This window comes from Diabrotica virgifera, chromosome 1, assembly GCF_917563875.1.
Source record: "Diabrotica virgifera virgifera chromosome 1, PGI_DIABVI_V3a".
Classification (NCBI taxonomy): Eukaryota; Metazoa; Arthropoda; class Insecta; order Coleoptera; family Chrysomelidae; genus Diabrotica; species Diabrotica virgifera.
In genome coordinates, this window is record NC_065443.1 from 83,331,422 (window position 1) to 83,350,725 (window position 19,304).

The 19,304-nt window shown below is 34.2% G+C and overlaps 1 protein-coding gene across 1 annotated transcript in view; it reads right to left on the reverse strand.

Annotated features, from left to right (window-relative positions):
- Positions 1 to 18,278, reverse strand: part of LOC114327543 (nuclear hormone receptor FTZ-F1) — an 824,714-nt gene extending 806,436 nt beyond the window's left edge. Inside the window, exon 1 of the mRNA XM_050641953.1 lies at positions 17,478 to 18,278. Within this exon, the coding sequence (XP_050497910.1) occupies positions 17,478 to 17,664 (187 nt within the window). The 5' untranslated portion in view covers positions 17,665 to 18,278. The remainder of the gene's footprint in view (positions 1 to 17,477) is intronic.
- Between the last annotated feature and the right edge of the window lie 1,026 nt (positions 18,279 to 19,304).

A 19,304-nucleotide genomic window follows, 5' to 3' on the forward strand; every position in this document is an offset into this window, starting at 1 on the left:
TGTCAAATTTTACAACCCACAACAGTGTGCAAAAAGGAAGTTCGTCATCCCATCCTGTGCTTCTTCTTCTACGGCACTACAGCCCAAATTGAGCCTTGGCCTCCTTTATTTTTCGCCTCCAGCCTTGTTTATCTGTCGCTGCTCCTCTCCATACATGGACTCCTTAAAATTGTTGGGCATCGCTGCTTACTGTGTCTTCCCAGCACTTTCTTTGCTTTCCAACCGGTCTCTTTCTCTGCAACCAAGCGTTCAGTGCTCTCTGTGGTAGCCTCACCTCTCTCATTCTTATCACATGTCCGGCCCATTGCAATCTTTGTATTCTGATGAAGTTGGACAGGGGTGTTTCCTTATAAAGTTGATAAAGCTGGTTGTTGTATCGAATTTACAGGTCCTAGTTTTCTCCTCAGTACTTTACCTTTGAATGTGTCGAGTTTGTTTTTGGATGTTTCTTTCAAGACCCATGCTTCACGGCCATAGCATGCTATTGGTCGAATTAAGGTTTTATAGATTCTCGTCCTTGTATTTCGGTAGACACTTTTAAACCGAAATATATGGGAGAGGGCAAAATAAGCTATGTTTGCCTGTGTTATTCTCCTCCGTATGTCTCTATATTCTAATCCATCGGCATATATTTCTACTCCCAGGTATGAAAACTTTCCAACCGTTTCAATGTCATCTTCATGTATAATGTTTTGTGGGACTATTTCTTCTCGTCTGTATCACTATTTTTGATTTTTTTCTGTGTTAGTTTCAAACCCTAGCGTTTTCGTTTGCGTTTTTAACTCTGCGTATGTTTCCTGTGCTCCTGTTGATGTTCTACTCATAATATTAATATCATCGGCATAAGCGGCCAGTTGAACCGTCCGGTTGGTCAGTAGGTTTCCTCGTACAGTCTGCATTTGCCTAACCGCATACTCCAGTGCCAGGTTAAACAATATTGGGGCCAGCCCATCTCCTTGTCTCAATCGCTGCGATATTTTGAAAAAGTCTGTCAGGTGGTTTTGTGCTCATACACATGCCTGAGTTTCATCCATTGTGTCTTTAATGAGCCTAATTAGCTTATGTGGTATTGCGAATTCAGCCAAAGTATAGTCTCTTCCTTTTGACTAAGTCGTATGCCTGATTGAAGTCTACAAACAAGTTGTGAACATCAATGTCGTGTTCCCATGATTTGCTAAAGACCTGCTTGACTGTAAATATTTGGTCCATTGTCGATCTTCCCCGTCTGAAGTCCGCCTGAAACTCTCCAATAATATTTTCTGCTAGTGGTTGGAGCCGCTGGTTTATAATATACTTACGTGAGGACTTTATATGCTGTACATAGTATAGATAAACTCCACGGTAGTTTTTGCACTTCAAACAATGTTTAATTATTGAAATATAAATTTTATTTATTTTAATATTAAATATTAAAAATTTTATTAATTAAGTGGTTCCTGAGATACAACCGGTCAAAGTTGACTAGCATTTACGGCAAAGATATAAACAATAGGATCATAATTTTCAAACCATCACCTTTTTATTTCGGTCCTCTTTCTCCACACCAATTTTCATAGCTTTAAAATACTCATAACATATAATATTATAATAAAAACTATCGATATTACGAGTAAAAATTGCCAAAAATAGCAAAATTCCAATCAAAAATTAGGTTGAAGAAAATGTAATCTCAAAGTTCAAAATCGGTATACGTTAAAAAAATACATTTTCTGGGCTTCCCATGGAGCAATTTTCTTCATTCTTTTTTTGTTCCCAAGTAACTCAGGTAGAGCCATCTAACTAACGCATTATTAAATGTCAAAGTTGCTTTTGTTTTATTATAATAGATTAATTTATTTATAAGAAAAGAAAACTACATATTTTTTCCAGTTGTAAACTTTTTTTTAGATAAACTTACAAGTGTACTTTTTAACGTTAAAAACACAAATATTCTCATTTGAAAGCTGTATAATTATTTAAACAATCTTTATTTAAACAAATTAAAAAATTTTGTTATAATAAATAAATAAATTTATTACAACAAAACAAAAGCAAGTTTGACATTTAATAATGCGTCAGTTGGATGGCTCTACTCGAGATACTTGGGAACAAAAAAGAGTGAAGAAAATTGCTCCATGGGAAGCCGAGCAAATGCATTTTTTTAACGTATACCGATTTTGAACTTTGAGATTACATTTTCTCCAACCTAATTTTTGATTGGAATTTTGCTATTTTTGGCAAATTTCACTCGTAATATCTATAGTTTTTATTATAATATTATATGTTATGAGTATTTTAAAGTTATAAAAATTGGTGTGGAAAAAGAGGACCGAAATAAAAAGGTGACGGTTCAAAAATTATGATCCTGTTGTTTATAACTTTGCCGTAAATGCCGGTCAACTTTGACCGGTTGTGTCTCAGGAACCACTCATCACGTTTTTTCTTTTAGAAGAAGCGTCCTGCCGCTTTTTTTCCAATACCGTTTTCACGATTTCATTTTATTTAATATTTCCCGAGATGTTCTATTTGTTTATATGCCAAAAAATTGTTTATAATTTTAAAATATTCTTGAGGCTGCTTAAATAGTCCAATTTCAATTCTGTAAAGTACATTAGATAGGTACAGTGTCTTTTTATACAAAAATCATAGTTATTCTTATGTATCATAATTATTGTGGTTATTGTAGCGACCGTAAATTTTTAATTAACAATTCAATTGTTGCTAAACTGTTCATTAAATTTCCATCGGCTTCTGCAATTATAATCTATATGAAAAGAGCTTTTACATTACCAAGTTATTTAATTATTGATAAACAATTACTTATCTAAAATTTTTACGGTGAATTTTAATTTGGGTGTTTTTGGTGTAAAGTTAAAATCTTTGGAGTTATAAAGCAAAAATTGAAAAAAACACGATTGTCGGGCGCCATTTTGTTTATAAAAAAAGTATCATACCATCTGCGGACTTTGCATACCTATATTATTAATATATAGGATCATAAGATTCGATTCCAGCAATAAAATTGCTGGTAAATAACTTTTCCGAAAAATGGCCTATTCTCCGATAATCTGCCCAGACTATAAAGGAAATGTTTGTCCAGAAAGAAATATATACAAATCAGTAGTGAGAAAATAATATGTTTTGTGGATGTAAGAATATATTATTGATTAAACATTCATGTCCAGACTACAATTACAAGTATGCAATTTGTTACTTCAAGGAAGTTCAGAAGTAATGTGTTGTATGGTTTGAATATCATGGTCGCAAGCACAATCTGGAGACTAAATTTTATCCTTGTCAGAACATTTGCTCTATCCGGATCAGATTCTGTTTTCCAAAAACTGATAAAATTCTAATAATAAATAGTAGGTAAGCTAAATCAGAAAGATAAGGACATATGTACCTTCAAAAGGGTATATTGGATTATGGTGTTGAAGTGAGTACCTCAGCTGTACCGAAAAGGTTTCTGGAAGTTGGCTGGAAGGTAAGAATAGTGAAGAAAAAACAATATCTAACACTTAGCATGGGCCAAAAAATAGCGATCATGCACTGTTGACACCGGAAAAAGGTGATTTTCACTGATGAATCCAATTAGCTTCTCTTTGTAAAGACAATGAAGTCGACTTTAATAAGTAACAAGATATTTACTCAACACACACACTAAGCATTACTCCCTATTGTGAAACCGTTGGGACTGGCTGAATGACTAATGTCTATCTATGCCATTAAAAGTGATAGGTAAATCACATTTATTTGTGTAGGGATATAAATTAAGTTTAGTTAGATGAAGTGAAGGTGGCGAGATTATTATCCAACAGACTGTAAAATGTCCTTTTAAAAAATTGTTTTGAGTTCTTTCATAACAAATAGCACTGGAAGCTTAGTCCCTGTCCCTATTAAATGCATGATGAATTCTGTCAAATACATTGGGTTAGTTCAGTCGATCACAGCGGCTGGACAGCTAAGTAAGTGGTAGCATTCAGATGACACCGCTGGAAGTCAGCCACTGAGAGATTTACTAAGCATTACCTATTAGTGCTGGATACAATCACTAACCTGCTTTGTGCTGACACTCAGCTGATGTGGTCATCAGAACGCACCCATTGAAATAATATTTAGAAGGATTGTTCCATTTCTGGAAACATTTGACAGAATATTTCAACATGACTTGGCCTTTTGTCACAATTTAAGATTGGTCCAGAATTTTTGGTGGAAAAATAAAGTAAAAGTGCTTGGTTAGCCTGGTAATTCATCCGACTTACTTAATATTATGACATATTCTCAAGAAATGCTTAGCTAAGATAAATTGCATTACAAAAGAAAAGATTATAACAAGTGCTATACAAGTGTGGTTCCACAATTATGAAGTCAAGAATATGTGCGTTAACCTAGTGGAGTCAAAACCAAGACGGAGGTCATTAATGCTACAGGAGGACATACTTCGTACTAATGTATAGATTTTTCAGTCTACTTGTGATAACTAATATGTTTGTTGAGAAAGAAATATATACAGAGCAGTATTGAGAAAGAAATATGTTTTGGCCATATGGCCTTTGTGTGTAAGGCTGTAACAATAATAATTTCAATGGTAGAGTATCCACATGTAAAAGTGTCAGAACGGTTTGATCCATCGACTGCATTGTGTTGGTTACAATAATTTCACCCACAATAAGATATTCACTAAGGCATAAACCTTGCCACCTAGGGTACTAACTCTTCCTTAACACATTCACAGACACAACTGCATATTCAGACACTTACTGCATATAAAGCCATATCGTGTGTCCGCTAATGTGTTAAAGCAAGTAGTGAATAAGTCCACATCTATCTAAGTACTTTGTGGCTCTTGGACCTACACAATTCTAACTCTAACTTTTCTCAATGAGATTATTTGACATTTAAACACCACATAACGAACATTAGGTGGTGGTTTATGTTATCTTTTAACCATAGATTTTGCCAAACTTAAAAGAACAGGTGAAGAAAAGTGAATGCTTTATTCAATATCCTAATTTTAAGTGGATCGAGATAACAAAATTAATGAAATAATAATGTGGAGACAATTGACCAAGCCTGAGTGTTTCACCCATAGATACAAAATACCTAGACTGCGTGCTGTAATCTTAAACTATGCAACAGAGAAAAAGAGTGTATTGGGTAAAGATGCCCCTTTCTAATCGACAGGGTTTATCCAATGGCGTTGGGTTTATTCATAATGTGACTTTCCCACTGCCACATATTTGATAAACCCCGCTGGTTAGAAAGAGATGTCTATACCCAATACACTCATTTTTTTCTTCGCACTGCTAGCATAATTTTAGATTGCAGCACGCAGTCTAGGTATTATATGCCTATGGTTTCACCAGAGGCTAGTCTTATACCTAGATGATAGAAACATATAATTTTTTCTCATTTAAGGTGCATAAATCTGGCCTTATGCAAAAATTTGAATTATGTGAATTAATTTGAGAAGAATTTTCTTCTATTTTATAAATAAAGAAGCAATTTAAGGTTTGTTTCCATTTTAACCCCTTCGGCACAGACCGTCATACGGCAAGTCTCACCTATATACTAATACAACTAATTAAATATGGGTTTCCCCACCTTTAGATGTGAATATGAACATTTGGATTGAACAAAAATACTTTAAATATGATGCAGACGTCTGCACCGCTGTATATGGTGAATGCAAACTCACGATGCACCTGTGTGAATGTCATAGTGTGACAGTCAAGCATGATGCACACGGGTGCATCACCGTATTGAAGGGGTTAAGGAACATCATTTTTTTTATCCACCTAGGTAAAATATTATCATTTAACCTTCGTCAGACGGGCCTCAAAATATTACACAAAAGACGGGTCAGGGTTTAAACGGACCCCATTCTTATAATGTTATTTATAATTGTTACACTTTACACATATCATACTTGTTTTTCTGTATATGCCTCTACAGCACAAATGGCATTGCCCCCTTTTATTTTTTTTCTCCTAACCTAGGACAAGTTGAGAGAACAAGAAACACTGTTGCTGTATCCTACTTACAAGCAGACAGACACAGTAGTCGTTAATTTCGCTTTCAATATCACTTTCGCATAAACACAGTATGGAAATGCACAAACAAAAATGAGTGTGTGCACTGAGAGAATTTAGACCATAAACAGGTTTAACAAACTCTCTCTCTCTCTCTCTCTTGTCGTTTCCCCATTACTGAGGATCGTGATTTCTTCCAATATTCCTAACAATGTTTCTCCATTGGTCTCTATCTTCAGCTGCTCTAAGAGCTTCGCAGAATGAGTTTCCAGCTGAATGCTTTATTTGGTAAGACCATCTAGTTGGTGATCATCCTCTTGATCTTCTCCCCGAAACGTTTCCAGAAACAATTAATCTCTCCAAACTGTCATCACCTCTGCGAACCATGTGACCAAAGAATTGCAGAATTCGTTGCAGACATATTGTGGACAGCCTTTTTTTAATATTAAGTTGGTTTAGAATGGAAACGTTTGTCCTATGAGCTGTCCAAGGTATGTGCAGCATTCTTCTCCAGCACCACATCTCAAAGGCATCAATTTTTTGGCGCTTGCATGCGCGAAGAGTCCAAGTCTCTGTTCCGTATAGAAATATTGAGAATACAAGGGCATTCACCAGTCTCATCTTGATATTTTGAGAGATAGATCTGTCTTTCCAAACTTTAGTTAGACAACTCATCGCATTTTTTGCCATACCAATACGTCTCCGAACTTCTGCTTCACAGTTACCGTCATTACTTATACTAGACCCGAGATAGATAAAGGTGTTTACTATCTGGTATTCCTGTAACATGTTAGTCAGTTGAATAGTGTCGAATCTGTCGACCACCATTATTTTTGTCTTAGCTTTATTGATTTTCAGACCAACTTTATTGCTTTCGTACTTAACTCTTCGCAGAAGATCAAACATTTCTTGCTCATTTGCTGCTATAAGTGTAGTGTCATCAGCAAATCTTAAATTGGAGATTTTCCTACCAGCTACTGTTACTCCACCGGCCCATCCTTCTAAAACCATCCTCATGACATGTTCACCATAAATGTTAAATAAGTCAGGTGACAACACGCATCCTTGTCTAACACCTCTCTTGGTCTTGAATTGGTTTGAGAATGTTGAATACCCAGTAAAAATAAGCAACGGCAAATCTAGGGGATTTTTGTTATTGTATGATGTAGTTGGAAACAATGATATATAAGTGTCAGATGTCAACTAAAAAAAAAAATGTGTCAAAAAGAAAAATAAATGTTGATTTTGATGTTTAAGTTATTTGTAGAATTATTGAGTTTTCTTTTAAAATAAAACTGACTAGAAGTACTTCGGTGTTTAATTAACATCCACGCAATTCTGCAAAACATCAGGTTATGGGCCCAGATCACTTGTTTTCGTGAGTATTTCGCCAGTAAAAAAAGTCAGTGTTGAAGAGCCTGTGTCGGTAGTTTGCCGCGGCCAACGAAAATAAAAAAGAAAAGCTGAAAAAAAGGTGAAAAAGAAGCTCGAGTATATATACATAAAAAAAAGAAAAACATAAATCCGAAAAATGGAAAATTCATCGGCTGCGTTGAAACTTAGTGGTGGTGACAACTGGGTAGCCTGGAAATTTCAAACAAGGGTAGTGCTAAAAAGCCGTGGTTATTATGACATAGTAATAGGAAAGTCTGTGAGACCGAGCACTACTGGAGATGACCAAAAGAAATGGGATGCTGGTGATTCAAAAGCACAAGAATTTATAGTAACCAGAATAGAGCAAGGCCCTATGACACACATTTTATCCTGTGAGACCTCGAAAGATATGTGGACAAAGTTGAAGTCTGTCTACGACAAAGAGTCAGAGGTGAGCATTCATTTAATGCAACAAAAGTTTTTTCTCTTGGAGTTTTCATCAGGTAAAAATGTTGCCTCATTCATATCACAGCTTGAAGAGATAAAAAATAAGCTAAAGCAAGCTGGTGAAGAGCTGTCCGATAAAATGATCATGACAAAAATACTTATGGCATTGCCAGAGGAATATAAGCATTTTCGGTCCGCATGGGAATCCGTACCATCTGATAAACAAACTCTAGATGAACTTACATCAAGACTACTTATCGAAGAAGAAAGAAGTAAGTCAGCACAGGGCAGCACAGCATTGGCGATGAAAAGTGATACAAGCAGAGAATTTAAAGGGCAAAAGAAAACCAGGTTAAGGCTCCCCCAAACCAACGCGGAAAATTCGCATTACCTGCGGAATTCCGTACCGCATACGATTCGCATTGAATTGTTTCCACTGTGGTAAGTATACAAGTTCAGACAAGTACGATTTTCGTCGTTCGGGCATGCGTTTTGTCTGCGTATTTATTCGTCCGGAATCTTAGTTCGCACTCGACAGCGTTTTTATCAGTTTCGCAGTGGTTTCGCATGTGAAAAAATTGAAAATGGAGAGAATTATTGAGTTGGTTCGAAAGTATCCTATTCTCTATGACCTTTCTCATGAAGATTATAAAAATGTAAGGAAAAAGGACAAGATTTGGACTAGAATAGGAGAAGAAATAGGCGAAAATGGTGAGTAGTTTTACGATTTGTATTGGTTTATTTTTCTACATCTAAGACTAAAGAAAAGCAGAGGCCTAAACAATACTATATTTACTGCAAGAAGAGTCCATTATTTTCATCGTGAACAATTTATTCATAGTCCTGAATTAAAATACGTGGCAAATTTTTCTCGAACAGAAAATGCCAGTCTTGCAGCTCTCCTTGGGTCATTGTCCAAATTTTGAAATCAGGCTCTGGTGGATCTAAAAGTTCTATGAATCTATCATCACATTTTTTTGTCCTTAGAAAATTATGCAAAATACATGCAGTTTTCACAATGAGAATACTAGTATCAATTTTTGTTTCCATTGGTCTGTAGAATATACGCCATTTTTGTGCCAATATTCCGAAAGCGTTTTCTACTACTCTTCTCGCTTTACAGAGCCTCACATTATAATTTTCCTTGAAAATATCTGTTCTGCTTTGACTGTATGGAAAGGGCCTCAACAAGTATGGTTTTAGTGCAAAGGCTTCGTCTCCAATTAAGACATGGGGGAAAAGTTCATTCTGGCCTGGGAGATTTTTCGGCTCAGGTACACCCATCTGATTTGTTTCAAATCTTCTTCCCATGTTGGAAGCTTCGAATATTCCACCGTCGCTGTTTTTACCAAAACCGCCAATATCAACTGAAATGAATCTATAATCTGGGCCAACAATAGCCATTAATACTGTAGAAAACTTATTCAAATAACACCAATAATTAGATCCTGTTTTGTCTGGACACTTGATAGTAACATGCTTGCCATCGATGCTACCAATACAATTTGGGAATCGCCAGGTATTTCTAAAACCTTCAGATTTTTTCCATATTTCTGTAGTTGGTTCGGGCAAGTAAATATGTTGCAAATTTCTACATAAAGCTTCACAAACTTCTACAACTATGGCACTTACAGTCGAAAACCCGACTCTAAAACTATGGCCTATTGTATAAAATGTATCTCCGGTAGCCAGATACCTAAAAAAGAGTATTTTGTTTCAGGGGATGAGATTAAAAAAAATGGAGGAATCTGCGCGATACGTACGCTAAGTACATAAGAACTAATAAAACTAGAACTGGACAAGCGGCAAGCGATAAAAAAAAATGGATATGGGCAGATCATATGGAATCGTTCAAACCGTTCCTAAATTTTGCTAAGACTGCATCCAATGTCACAGATGTTGATACACAAGAATCTGAAGCATTCCCAAATATAGAATCACCCGAAAATATATTAACGGATGAAAATTCCGCAGTACAGAAACCAACGTGTAGTAAAAATCTACTAACAACTCAGACAGATGATTCCCAGAATAAGATTCAACCCTCCTCATCGAAACCTACTCGAAATGAAGCTCCTAGGGTTACTCTTTCAAATGAAACTCCTTCTACAGGCAGAACAAACAGAAAACGCAATTCTGAGCCATCCACATCTGTGAAAGATATGATCAGTTATTTTGAGAGCAAAAAGAGAGTAGTGCATGATGCTACCGATCAACTGTTTTTGGCTCATGCTTCTACGGTAAAATCTTTCTCTCCTAGAAGGCAAATTGAAACAAAAATGAAAATTGCGCAAGTTATCATGGAGCAGGAGTTGCTTCAATTGGAGGAAAGTTCTTTGAATAGCCATCAATCTAGAGCTGAAAGTACAGACACCTATCAAAACCCCTCTTCCGTCGGAAGTATTTCGGTTGTATCCCTACCTTCACCAAATGACACTGCATTACCTAAACAATCGAATACTTCTGGGTTCTATGAAGTGAATTGTGAAAATAATTATATTACACTACACAACTTGGCGCAGAGTTGCAACCAAGCAGCTTCTCATAATCCATCAGTTTCCAACTATGTCAATTCCTTTGACCCTTACAATACATAAAGTATATTTTAGAGTTATTTTGATCCTTATTCTCTTTTACTGTAGTAAATTAATGATATAAATAATGCCTGCAGTTTTTTTTTTCATTTTCTTAACTTAATGTTATGGCTAACCGTTCTTCGGGAGAAATAGCTTCTCGGTAATTCGTGTCTGATTTTCTAATATCATTTTCTACAAGGTGCAACAGTTCATCGAAACAATCTATTGTCATTCTAAAATAAATGTAGCATCTTTTATCGTCTTTTCGTAGTTGAGGCATCAGCGTGTGATATTCCCCACATTTCAGTCTTTCTAGATTGATATCATGAACCCATTTTCTTCTTTTCCTAAGATTAAATTCATAATATAGTCCATATTGTTGTTTTAGGATAACTATAGATAATAATTTTACCTTGAATTGTCGTCCTCCATTGCTAACATTACAAGAGCTTCTTCTTCATCTGATGATGTATACATTTTTGTGAAGAATTGAGATCACTGAGTAGTATTCTTTGTTTTTCGTTGTCACCAACTCTTCTCAATACTAGACACATACGAGTATGACGCGAATATATTCGCTTCAATATGAAGTTCTTTACGAATTCCGTCAGGAATTCGACTGCGAACTTTCCGTCACGAATCCGCTGCGAATAATTCGCGTTGGTTTGGGGGAGCCTTAAAGTGCCATTTTTGTGGCAGAGGTGGCCATATTGCGAAAAATTGCTTTTTCAAGAAGAAAGAGAGAGATAATAATAGCCAGAAAGACATAAAAGTATGCAGTCAATGTAAAAGACGAGGACACAACTTACAAGAGTGTTGGTTTAATAAAAATAAAAATGAAAAACAACAGACAAGCAGAGAAGAAAATAAAATTGACAGTAATGCATTCATGGTATATACTGGGAGTAAGAAAAATAAAAATGAATGGTGCTTGGACACAGGAGCTAGCGAACATATGTGCTGGAATCAAGATCTGTTTGAAGAATTGATAGAGATAAGCTATAAAAAACAAGTAAAAGTCGGAAATGGAGAAAAATTACCAGTTAAAGGTATTGGAAAAATAACTCTATGGGCATTTAATGGTAAGAAATTTATAAAGTCAACCCTGTCAGATGTATTATTTGTGCCAGATTTAAAATTTAATTTATTCTCAGCTGGATGTGCCTTAGATAAAGGTTATAAGATGTTTTCAAACAATGAAAAATGTGAATTTTATAATGACAAAGGAGAAATAAGAGCATTGGCAACACGGGATAACAAATTATACAAAATGTTATTCTCACAAGAACAAAACACTGAAACCTTTGCAAATATTTTAATTTCGGAACGCACCCCTAACGAAAACTTGTCTGACGGTCAAGTTCAAGAAAACAGCTGTTTAGTAGATGTATTTTTATCAGAGTGTAATTCTGCAAAAACAACAGAAAGTTTGAGAGTTTGGCACTGCAGACTAGCACATCAAAATACTACATATGTGAGAAACTTTTTAAGGCAAAATAACATTGATTTTATAGACGAAAAATTCGTGTGTGAACAGTGTTTAACAGGTAAACAACACAGAATACCATTCAAGTTAAGTGAATCAAGAGCAAGTGAGCCATTACAATTAGTGCATACAGACGTATGTGGCCCTATGGAAGAAGAGTCTTTAGGGGGAAATAGGTATTTCCTGTTGTTAAAGGATGACTATACAAATTATAGGTACGCGTATTTCATGAAAAATAAATCAGAAGTTAAGAAACACCTTAAAAATTTTATATCATTAGCCGAGAGAGAGACAGGCTACAAGATGAAAACTTTACGATCAGATAACGGTTTAGAGTTTATGAACCAAGAAATAAAGGAGATGCTTGACTATCAAGGCATAAAACATCAGAGATCAGTAGTGTATACGCCTCAGCAGAACGGTAGGGCTGAGAGGGAAAATAGAACCCTAGTTGAATCAGCCCGAACTATGATACAAGGGCAAAAGTTGAATAAAAACTTGTGGGCAGAGGCCATACATACAGCAGTGTATGTTTTAAACCGAACAGGCCCTAGTAGCATAAAAAATGTGACACCTTATGAATTATGGTACAAAAAGAAAGTCAATAATATTTCTACACTCAAGAGTTTTGGTTCTAGAGTATCAGTGCATGTCCCAAAAGAGAAGAGATTAAAATGGGATGCAAAAAATATGTTTGGTTTCTTTATTGGCTACAGTGAGGATGTAAAAGGTTACAAAATATTTGTCCCAGACAAAAATAAAGTTGAAATTCATCGAGATGTCATATTTTTGCCCGAGAAAACCATAGAAATAAAAAATGGGGAGACAGACATGAATAAAAACATACAGATGATATGTGAGGAGATAAAGTCAGAAGAAGATGACAGTGAAGCAGAAGAACCTCAAAATAATAGAGAAGAAAGCAGTGAGAGTGACCTCGAAACTGATAGCAGTATTGAAGATGTGAATGAAATAGAGCAGGAGCATGGATATGACCTGAGAAGACATATAAAAAGACCCTCAAGATATGATGATTATGTTCTGGATGATGACGAAATGAGTTTGTTGACTTTTAGTGATGATGAAGAACCCCAGACGTATGATGATGCAGTGGCCAGTAGTGAGTGTAAAAATTGGAAGAAAGCTATGCAATCAGAAATAAATGCGTTGCTAGAAAATGAAACATGGGAGTTTGTGCAAAGTAGTGATGGTCAAAAAGTCATTGAGTGCAAGTGGGTGTTCAAGAAAAAGAAAAATGAAAATGGTAAAGTAGTGAAATATAAAGCTCGTTTGGTAGCTAGAGGTTTTCAACAAATTGGTATGTGTTTTAATGATATTTATAGTCCAGTAGCAAAATTACCATCAATAAGGATTTTCTTAGCCATGTGTAATACTTTTGATATGAAAATTCATCAAGTAGATGTTTGTAGTGCATTTCTAAATGGGGATATTAAAGAAAATGTTTTTATTTCACTCCCAAAGGGATTTAAAGAAAAAGAGGGCACTATTTGCAAATTAAGAAAATCCTTATATGGTTTGAAAAGTTCACCTAAAAATTGGAATGACAAATTTCATAATTTGATGCAAAATTTGAGTTTTTCAAGATCTGAATATGAATATTGTCTTTATATTAAAGTAAATGAAAAAGGTAGGATATACATTTTGCTGTATGTTGATGATTTGCTGTTGGCAGGTACAAATGATCAAGAAGTTGAGAAAATAAAATACATTTTAAACAAAAACTTCAAAATGAACGACTTAGGTCAAATAAAACATTTTTTGGGTATGTGCATAACTCAAAATTTGTCTGAAGGCAAAATAAAAATTAATCAAACTGTTTACTTAAAAAATGTTTTGAAGAAATTTGACATGTCAAGCTGCAAACCATCAACAACACCAATGGATAATAATTTTCACCACGATTTTCTCAAACGAAAAAAATCTGAGAGCATAGAGATAGAAAAGAAATGTAGAGTTGCTATAGGATGTTTGATGTATGCAATGTTATGCTCAAGACCAGATTTGTGTATAGCTATAGGTATATTAAGCAGGTATCAAACATGTGCAAGTAACGATTTGTGGGTAGCAATAAAAAGAGTATTGAGATATATTCAAAGCACAGTTACTATGAGTTTGATATACTATAAACATAAATATAAACAGGAAAATTTGATAGTAGGGTACTCAGATTCAGATTGGGCAGGTGACCGTACTGATAGAAAATCTACATCAGGATATGTATTCAAAGTTTTTAATTGCACGGTGTCATGGGCATCACGGAAACAGTCTACAGTCAGTTTGTCCTCTACTGAAGCTGAATATGTTGCACTAAGTGTATGTGTGAGTGAAGCATGTTGGCTAAGATACTTAATGTATGATTTAAAAATAAAACCTGATTATGTAGCGGTTCTAATTCATGCAGACAATCAAAGCGCTATAAGGGTTAGTAGAAATCCGGAATTTCATAAAAGACTAAAACATGTTGATATTAGATTTCATTTTGTACGAGATAAAATTAAGGAAAATATTGTTGTATTAAAATATCTTAATACAAGTGACCAACAGGCTGACATATGTACAAAACCATTAGGTTTAACTCTGTTTAAAAAATTTAGAGAGTTGCTAGGTTTAGAATAAAAAAATTAATTTAGATCTAGGAGATTTACCGTTGAGGGGGGGTGTTGAATACCCAGTAAAAATAAGCAACGGCAAATCTAGGGGATTTTTGTTATTGTATGATGTAGTTGGAAACAATGATATATAAGTGTCAGATGTCAACTAAAAAAAAAAAATGTGTCAAAAAGAAAAATAAATGTTGATTTTGATGTTTAAGTTATTTGTAGAATTATTGAGTTTTCTTTTAAAATAAAACTGACTAGAAGTACTTCGGTGTTTAATTAACATCCACGCAATTCTGCAAAACATCAGAGAACTTATGATCTAGTCATACTGTCGCTATATTGGACTGGTACAGATTTTTAATAAGTGTCACCAGGTGCATTGGTGCGCCCATTTCTATTAAAATTGACCACAGATTTATCCAGCTTACACAATCAAATGCCTTTTGGTAGTCAACGAAGCATATAATCATAGGTACTTGAAATTCTCTAGACTTTTCAATGAGTTGTCTCAGGTTCAGGATTTGTTCCCTTGTACCTTTACCCTTTACAAACCCCGCTTGTTCCTGAGGTATTTGGTAATGTAGATAGGTTTTTAATCTGTTTTTGATGATATGCAACAAGATTTTACTAGCATATGTTATTAGTGACAGTGTGCGGTAGTTTTGACATCTGGTAGTAGTTCCTTTTTTGTGTAGTGAGATATAAATTGAGGTACACCAATCAGATGGCCATTTTCCTGAATTCCAAACAGCGACACAGATAGAATGGATGATATGTAATCCTTTGTCACCTAGTAACTGTAGTATTTCACATGGTATTGAATCAATGCCTGGGGATTTATTTCTCTTTAGTGATTTAATTGCATCTTTGACTTCAGTGAGTAATACAGTAGGTTCTCTAGGGTAGTCAGAAGGCCACTGATTTTCAGCTGATACCTCATTATTTTTATATAGCTCGCCACAGTAGTTTCGCCACGTTTCCAATATTTCATCAGTCTTTGTCTTTAAATTACCTTCCTTATCTATTTAACAAACAAGCTATTTTAATTATATAACCTGGAAGATAGTAAATGACATAGGAAAGACCTGGAAGATAGGAAATTACCTCCTGAATTAGTGAAGAAAGGCCCTTGCAAATCTACGTTGTCATTGTTTCACTAAATTGAAAATTAGAAATACTGCATAGATAAAAAAAAACTTTACAAATAGGGCTTTTCATTCACAGTCATTTGTTTCGAACTTCCGTCATATGTCGCATAATCCGTGTATATACACAGATTATACAACATTTGACAGAAGCTGGAAACAAATGACAATAGATGAAAAGCCCTATACGCTCTGAGCTTCGCTGGTGTCGCTCCTAGCGGGTACTAATTCAACTTTCACCGGTAATTTTTAAATTTATTATTTAATTGTTATCGCTTAATATTTACAACGCAAAAAAGTAATTAAATTGTAATCGACTTTTTTAAGATTTTTCTAATCATTTTGACGTTCTATTGATAAAATATGAATTTCTTACTTCGGATACTTTCACAATTATCCTGTAGATGGCGCTAAGATTAATTTATAATTACATATTAGGGAACATTAAAAAACCTTGAATTCAGTATTTAAAACGTAAGTATATTTAAGGTAAATATATATATAGTATTTTTACTACAAAAACGTTATCACATAGGTCAAAATTTTTGACGTAAGAGAACTGTCAAAACATTAGAATGTGACTTTTATAAATATCCCCTCTATGTACTGAGCTCACAGCATATAGAGGATTCACAAAACTTAAGCTAACTTTCTACAAACATTTATTGAACCTATCCTGCATTATTAAAAAGGTAAATTTCTTTTATTAAATAAATATTGTGCAATTTTTGCATAAACCTGGCAGAAGCTGGGAAAGATAATAAAGGTTTGTATGTGTATGTTTACTTAATTTAACAACTAAATCAAAAAGATGTCAAAACTGTTAAGCTAAATGCTGAAAGAACAGCTTTACAAATTGGTATAATTAAATACAATGCTTTGGTAATATGACTCTTGTGTGATACAGAATGTCAAAACAATAATAATTGAAAAGTAATAACAAGTAACAAGAATGAGTTTTTGTTGATTTAATTATGTGTTTCAAGTACATAAGAAAATTTAACGGTTAAATAAGAGAAATCGGGTCATAACCTAAAGTACAAGCTTCAAAGTAATCAACAAAATATTATTTAAAAACTCTTATCTAAACGTAAATAAATACACATTTTGTATGACCCTCGTATGTCGTATGTTTAGAAATGCACATGGCCGGGCTGTCAAAACAATGGAAATACTGACAGTCAATGTTCTGTTGATTTAATAATGATTTTAGGTACAAACATTAATTCAACTGCTAAATAAGAGACACCATTGTATAAACAAAAGTGTAGGCTTTTATATTCTGGAAAGAATAACGTCTAAAAAACCATACGCAAGCGCGAACCTCAATCAGCCCAGAAGAATCTACTTGCACCTGCACTTGAACCTGACCTGCCAAAGCAAGGAACACAGATTCCAGGGGTAGCCTAGATAATGGCCAATTTAGGTGCAAGACTAGGTCAAGGAATGCATACAATAATAATTAGCATAATGATGCACTATTGCCTCGAGGGTCGATTTATTTGTTAGATTTAGAGTGTTGCATACCTAATTATTTAAAGTTTGAGATAGGATGCCCTTCTTCCCCGGCGTAACCTAGGACAACGACAAGTTGAGAGAACAAGAAACACCGTTGCCGTATCCTACTTTCATGCAGACAGACATGGTAGTCGTTAATTTCGCTTTCAATATCACTTTCGCATAAACACGGTATGGAAATGCACAAACAAAAGTGAGTGTTCTATAGTGAGAGAATGTAGACCATAAACAGGTTTAATAAACAAGCTATTTTAATTATATAACCTGCAAAATAGTAAATGGCATGCACGGGAAATTACCTCCTGAATTAGTGGAGAAAGGCACTTGCAAATCTACGTTGTCATTGTCTGTTACAACTTCCAATTCCACCTCGGCATCGGCATTGACCACGGAAACCGTAGTGGACGTGCCGTTTTCATTTTGTACTTGTACGGTAGATACGGCAACAGAGCTGGGAACGCTCATACCCGACGTTTCTTCATGCATTGTTTATTCAATTACGCACTTATCCCGAATTGATAAACTAATTCACCACGCCTCAAGGTCCAAAGAAATCTCGACCTTCAAATTCGCGCCAAGGTTTCACAAATATCTATTTCTCACAATGATGTAAAATCGAACCGTGTATAAATGTAGGTCTCTAGGCCACTTCCCTTACACTTTGCATTCAGACAGACAGACATGACTGCACTGGTCAAGCGTACTGCTGCTTACATAACCTGAAATTGTTCATTCGCATTTTCATCCTCTAAACGTATCTAATATATCAAATAAATCCTTTTACGATTTTTAATAACAATTTATCCGGCTCAAATGCCTTTTAATTTACTTTTTCATTAAATACAATGCTCCGTAGACTTTCTCGATATTAAGTAGGTCAAAGTTGTTTATTCATTCTGTTGCGTCTATTCGTATTACATAACTGGTATTCGAATTCAGGTTGTATTTATAATGCCTAAAGATGTATGTTTTATTCATTTACTATTCGCTTTAATGCTACAATTTGGAAAAAATACTTTGCATTCCATATAGCACGAGGAGAAGCAGCGCGCAAGCGTTCTCAAAATTTGAATTTAGGCGCCAACCAATAATTACACAAAATTACTTGCGCAAGATAAGCAATTATTTATGTGTATTTATTATTTATAAAAACAAATTGGACTATTGTGAAATATCATATTTTAAAATAAACTATTTTAAGTTGAAATTAATACGAAATTTATTACTCATCCTACCTTAGAAGCAGTATATATCATAGAAGAGTATATATTATGTACATATTGTAAAACATTTAAAGGTTAAGATACATTATCGTAAAAATAAAGAATGTAAACAGCCGTGATACATAAAGCATAGTCTTTAAATCCAAGGACTTAAAAAACTCAACAATATAAGTTACTGGTCAATTAAAAATTAAAGAAACGGTATACCTACGTACAGAATAATTTTATTGTTCTCTATTTATCAAAAATATCTCTCAAATGTTCTTCTCTATCTAATAATAACTTTTTGATATGTTTAGTGTTCTAATCAACGTTTTTGTTATTATTTCAATTCCTTTTAAATAGTTCCTTCTAACTACAAGCCTCATGTATGTTTTATTGTCATTTATTTCCTTACCTGACTATCGATGAACATTATCGATTTCATATTTATTTTATCTACTGTAATATTAGATTGTGATTTATAAAAATAAAACAACAAAATTGTAATCATTTATTATGTATTTAAATAAAAATATATCAATACACAATCTGTGGTGTATAAAGTATTGCCTAAATTTCAGGTAGTAAACATGTCGGTCAAATATTGTTAGGTCAGTCAGAAGTGATTTAAAAACGTTAAAAATGTTTAAAAATGTTCTCCAACTCGTCCAAGGAGCGTAGCCTGAAGAATAAGACGCTAAAAAAAAAGAATGTGTGTACTTTGTACGCACGTAAGAAGTTATACTTCTATTATATGATTATAAACGAAATTAATATACTTTTTATTTATATTTTATTTAAATATTAAACTAATTTATACTTACTACTTCTAAAACATTTTTATTAAAACAGTGCCAAAAATTAAAATAATAAAAGAATAAAACACACACAAACACATTAAAAATGCCACAAATGATTTCT